This window comes from Solanum pennellii, chromosome 10 (genome assembly GCF_001406875.1).
Source record: "Solanum pennellii chromosome 10, SPENNV200".
In the NCBI taxonomy this organism is placed as follows: domain Eukaryota; kingdom Viridiplantae; phylum Streptophyta; class Magnoliopsida; order Solanales; family Solanaceae; genus Solanum; species Solanum pennellii.
Window position 1 is genome coordinate 64,205,900 of NC_028646.1, and position 6,284 is coordinate 64,212,183.

Genomic DNA, 6,284 nt, shown 5'->3' on the forward strand with positions numbered 1-6,284 from the left:
CCTTTGACTTCCCACTAACGATAGGTTAGGAGATAGTGCTTATAATTTATTTTCAAAATAAACAATGTCATAATCAATCCAAAGTTTTAAAGGAGGATTGAATAATGACTTTAAAAATGTTATAAAACTTTGTAAAAAAAAAAAAGAAAACTAGTAGAACATTATTGTAGTAAATTTATTAAATACAAAGATCTTACTATGAAATATATTCAAAAAGCCAAGTAATTTGTTAAATGCAACAAATGATTTTATTTTATTTTATTATTATTTAAGAAAACAACATATTGCATCATAAGTGCAGAAATCTTCAAAAGGTCAAATTAATAATATTAGCTAATTTAAAAAGGGGGCCAAATATGCACAACAAATTTTATTGGAGTGGGTATGCTAAAAATTTATTTATAAACCTACAAATATGGTTTCTAAGTGTTCAAAACGGAGTAACACATATAGGCATGATTTTGTAAATCTAAATGATATGACCATTTTAATCTTTAAGCATAGTTTCTACGTGATAAGACAAGTGGAAAGTTATAACATATTTTAAGATCTAACAACCTACTAGATTATTAGGATTTGATTTTAACATTCAAGAATTAATGGAATCTAGTTATTTTTTAAACTTATTAACAAAGTGCATCAAGCATGTTGAAAATTGGTTCGATTACAACACCTACAAACAATAATTCTAGGTGGTTAAAGATAAACCTATAGGCATGATTTCTAACTTTTAAAAATTACAATGAACAAGTAGCATGTAAATCCCCTTCCCTTAGACGATCCCCCAAATAAATTTATATATGAGAGCTTTAGAGTTATACAAATGTTACAACATTCAAATAAATAAAATAAGAAAAAAAATATAGATTCAAATAAACAAATAAATCTTTCTTCATGGCTAATCTTCAACTTGAACTTCAAGTTTGAAACCTGTCAAAGCAATCAAATAACTACACAAGTAATCACATTTAATAGTCAAGATGAGACACATATGCAATTATTTAATGACGAATTATACATATAGAAAAGAACAGACAATAGCTTACACAAATGTGTGAATGTAAAGATAGTGTAAATGTTAAGAATACTAATTAGTTAAGCAAAACAAATTGATTCAACTTTTACTCGAACAAAGTAGCAAAATAGCGAAGAAGAACACTTGAATGTTTACCGGAATCTTAATGTATTTGAAGAGTAGCAAGAGAGCAATGAGAGAGTGAGGAGCGATGAGAGAACTTGTAATTGAGAGTGAATGTGTTTATGAGTTGATGAAATAATGAAGGGAAGGGGTCTTATTTATATAGAAAAGAGGGGGAAACAAATAAGGAAAAGAAATATTTAAAGGAATCAATTAAATATACTGTTTTCCTTATTATAAAAGAGGACCAAATCAGAAAATTTTAAAATATTTCATTACCAAATATAAACAAGTAAGAATAAATTAAAAATATATTTCCTTAAATAAAGAAGAGACAAAATCATATTTTAAAATATTATTATGTTACCAAATATAAACAAATAAGAATAAATTAGGATGAGTAATATATTCTTTAAATAAAGAAGAACCAAATCAAAGTTATTATTTTTTTTTAAACAAGCAAGTAAGAAATCAGTCAAATTTTAAACTAAGGTAAGCAAATTCAGTCTACAATAATTGAGGAAAAAGGAAAACAAATTATATATAAAAAAAATAATCCTATATTCAATCAATATTTACAATCCACCAAAATTATATAAAAGAAAAGAAGTATTTCCAGCCAAGTATTATTCCTTCTCATGCTAAGTTTCCGTTACGAGAACAAAATAAATTGATTCATTATCAATTAGCACAAGGTGTAAACTTATTTTCAAGCTAGTCCTAAACAACAAGTTACCACCAGTGAGTTGGATTAAATAAAGAGTCAGACACAATTAGATTAACCTTTATCAAGGTTCACTTGAATAAACTCAAAATCACAAAAAAAAAAAAACTCAAAATTTTGATCTCTTAAGAAAACTGAATATTTTGAGGTCAAACTACGATGATGAAATATTTAAGCCAACAATTGAAGCTTTAACAGTAAATACTCAAGACATGCTAACATCCATTACAAGATCCAAAGTCATCAGTAAAGTAGCTTGGCATTAAAATTCTCGTTGAAAACATTAGATCAGATTACCTGTGATGCTATTTTAAATATGCTAAATCATAACCATCCTTGACACTATCACTAACTCACTAAGAAATTAAAATGGTAATTTGAACGAGAAAACAAACCGGGACGATCTGAAAAGATCTGTCAAGTACTTTATCTTGCCTGGAAATCTTCTTTCTTCATTTGCTTCGCCGAGGTTGCTGTTGAAGCTGTTGCTTGTTGTTTCGCCGATGGCTGAACGGAGAAAGCCGGTCAGAGCAACCTCCATCGCTTCTGCTGTTGGTTGAAGTTGATGCCTGTGTTGCCGGTTGCGTGTTGCTGCTATCAGCCGGCGGCTGCTTGGTTGCTGATGGGAGGCACTGGTCGCTGCTGCGGTCGTCCTTGCCTGGCTGCTGGTACTTGCGAAAAAAAGAAGAGAAAGGAGAAGAGGAAGGGGAGAGAAGAGACAGGAGGGAAAGAGAAGAGAAGAGGAGAGAATGAGGGAGAAGGGGGATGACGGGAGAGAGAAGAGGGAGGGGAGGCGGCTGGAGAGGAAGAGGAGGATGGCGGCGGAAAGAGTAGGGAGAGAAGGGGGCGGCTAGAGAGGGAGGTGAGGAAGAGAGGGAGGGGAGGAGAGAGGAAAAAAAATCTTCTTAGGTTTAGATAGTTCAAAATAGAGAAGAAGAAGGATTTGATCTCAACTATTGATTTAATAAGAGATGAAGGGTTAAGATTTGATTAATAAAATAGATGGATGAGATTAAAAGATGAGATGTATTGAAATCAGATTGGATTGAATATGGAATGGCTACAATTTCAATTAAAATTTGGCTAGAATTGGAATGAAAGAGGGGCTATGATTGAAATAAACTCTAATTCAAGTGGCTCGAATTGAAAGAAATTATGATAGAATAGGCTAGAATTTAAAATTTAAGGAAAGTGTAGGAATTACTATTTAATTAAAATACTACATATATTAAAATATTTTTATATAATTGAAAATCATTTAAATTTTAAAACATTTGGAATTCATTAATAATTTTAAAATATTTTAATAATATTTACGATAATTTTATAAAGTAAAACGTACTAAAATATATAATTTTCAAGCAAAGTCGATTAAAAATTCTAAAATTTAAAATACGTATTTAATCGAATAGTATTCCTAAAAATGGTCAAAGGTCGGTCAAAATTGGGTGTCAACATATCTCATTCTAGAGCCCATCTTGGCGCCACGTATGTGCAAATGATGTGGAATGCCAAGTCAAATAAGAAACCAACAGAATCATGACATATGTCAAAGATGACAAGCCCGCTCCATAAAGCCCATATGTCATGTCACTTAAGTCTGACTGGCCGAACGAAATCCTATTCCAATCGCAACTCCTTTATTCTAAAACTATAAATAGGGTTCCTCATAATTCAGAAAAGGGACAGAAAATTCGAAACAAGAAGCTAGAGAAAATCCATGGTATAAACGTCATTTAATTCTCTACAAAGCTACAAGTTTAAGAATTCAAGCATTCAAGTTCAAGAACAATCAAGATCAAGACTATTGAATTCATGAACAAGCTCGAAGCCCTTGAATTCAAATAAAAGTCAAGATCAAGATAAAGTACAAGTTCAAGTTCATTAGAGATTCAAGAACAAGTCTGAAAGCCCTTGAAATTTGAAAAGGCGAATTCAGAGAAATCATAGAGATTGTAACACTCGCATTTGAAATAATAAAATTTATTGCTGCTATAGTTTTCCATTCTTGATTATTGTTTTCTCGACGAGAATTTTATTGTCTACAGAAGTATTTAAAATAAATAAAACATGATTAAATGAAAAGAGCATTTGAGATCTTTTTTAAAAAGAAAGGGATCTAATTTGAGAAAAATTAAGCAATTAAAAACGAGTACCAAAAAAACATTTAAACTAAGTAAATAAGAGAGAACACAAAATTTGATTAAAAAGAGATCTTATTTAACCAAACAAATAGATATGAAAAAAACTAGTTTGTCTTTTGGAGAATTCAATTACATTAACTTAACATTAAAAGTTAGAGTTAATACAAAAATTCAGAACAAACAATTCACTAACAAAAGTAATCAAGCAATTAAGAAAAGAGGAAATTACGTGGTTAAACAAATGTATACTAGTTAATTAGCTAAATAACTATAGTTTGCATTAATTACAATTCAGAACTTACTTCTAACTATAATGATATTCTCTCTCTCGCCTATCTCTCTCCCCTCACTCTGGAATCTCGTTTGTCACTCTTCTTTTTTCAGTCATCTCTCCTTCACCTCTCTCCTCTCCCTGTCCAGTCTCTTTCTCGCTTCTCTTCAGTCAATCAATCTCTCTCTCATTTTATACAAACACAAATTATAAATTTTTGTTTGTATAAAGAGAAAGAGACGTGATATACAAATACAAATGCATATCTCTCCATCCTTTATATGGACTTTGACCCATTTATTATGTATATCAATGTATAATCTAAGGAGTCGTTTGCTACGATGTATTAATTGAGAAGATAGTCATCATATTAAAATTAATTAGTCCACTTAATATAATATTTGTTGCACAATATAATTCAAACACACCTAATACATGAATTACTTTAATACATCATATGTGATCTTAATACGTAAAATATCTAGGGATTACTATTATCAAGTTTAGAGAAAAGATATATAGTCATTACTAAAGTTGTTTCAAATTTTTAAAAAGACACCTTGTTGACACCCAATTTTGATCCTCCACGGTAGAAATTAATTCATGAGCTTCTTAATTTCCAAACAATTTAGTATAATTAGTTTTATAAAATCTAAACACTTTTCAAAGTCATTTTAAGTAATCTTAGTCGATTTTTTATAATTTATAACTAGTAAATATATTTTCACATAGTTTTATAGATATAATTGGTATATTTCAAAAATATTTAAAAATCATCTCAAAAAGATTTTAATTTTTAGCAAGTATTCTATTAAATTAGTTTAGTTTAAATTATGGTTATATTTTTTGAATCATTAGTTTAGAATTAAATTCATTATTTTATTTTTGTTAAAATTAAGAAACTCGTTAATTAATTGATATTAATTCGTATTATTTAAATTTTAGTCAAATTCTCTAAATTAAATTTAACTTGACTATTTCTTAAATTCCAAGACATAACCCATTTCCCCCTAAACACATTTGGAAACCAAATCTTGGGTCTTTTTCCCAATTTCCAGCAGCCCACTTCTCAAGTTAACAGGCCCAATACCCAATTCCCATTCCTCACCATTACTCCAAACTTTCCAGCCCACCACTTTTTCTAATGTGTAAATTAGGTATATAGCATATTATGTAGTCATATTATCAAGTTATGGCACAAGATTTTAATTTTCATTCAATAACATATAATATATCAACTTATAGCATTTCTTTAAATTAAAATATATTAAATATTTATTCAGTTAAATCAGGAAGAAAAAAAAATTAAAAATTAGTAATAAAAATTGGATAACTACCGTGAATGTAGTTACTGTTTTAACTGATAACCAAATTTGCACTTTTTAAGGGAATTTAAATATATTAATTAAAGATATGAACCTTAATTAGCGAAATCCATTTTTAATGGAAATTTTTTTTGATTTTTTATCCTAAAAAAATTATATTCTGTTATCTTTCTTTCCATAAACGTGTTTTAAATTTTTTTTCCAGAAATTTGACTGTATTCATAAAACAATCAAAATTGAAGGTTGAAAAAGTTTAGATTTGATTTGATGGAGAAATTTGTGTCAATTTTAATTAAACATGGTGGCAAATGGAATTCATCAGGTTAGTTTTTTTTTTATATTTTAGTAATGTGTCATTTTTTTTCCCTGTGTTATATTGCATATGTTAAAATGATATTTATTTTTTTTTTGAAACATTAATTCAGTGTTTCTACTAATAAAAATTTCGTAGTGTTAAATATATTTTCATGTGTAAATTAAAACGAAGAGTGATGGTAAATGTGATTACTGGTTAAAATTTAATATTTTAAATTTTTTGATAATTTAGCAAATTTTTTGTTTTTGAAACATTAGAACATTATCTGAAATTTTATATTAACAATGTATACATTTTGTATTTTTAATGTATATATATAAAGTATGAACAATATATACGAAAATCAATTGAGTATGAAATTGAATT

The 6,284-nt window shown here is 28.4% G+C and overlaps 1 protein-coding gene across 1 annotated transcript in view; it reads right to left on the minus strand.

Moving 5' to 3' along the window:
- Positions 1 to 2,226: 2,226 nt before the first annotated feature.
- LOC114074285 overlaps positions 2,227 to 6,284 on the minus strand; it is a 14,301-nt gene continuing 10,243 nt past the window's right edge. The window contains exon 8 of the mRNA XM_027912142.1: positions 2,227 to 2,527. Coding sequence (XP_027767943.1) covers positions 2,227 to 2,527 — 301 coding nt within the window. The remainder of the gene's footprint in view (positions 2,528 to 6,284) is intronic.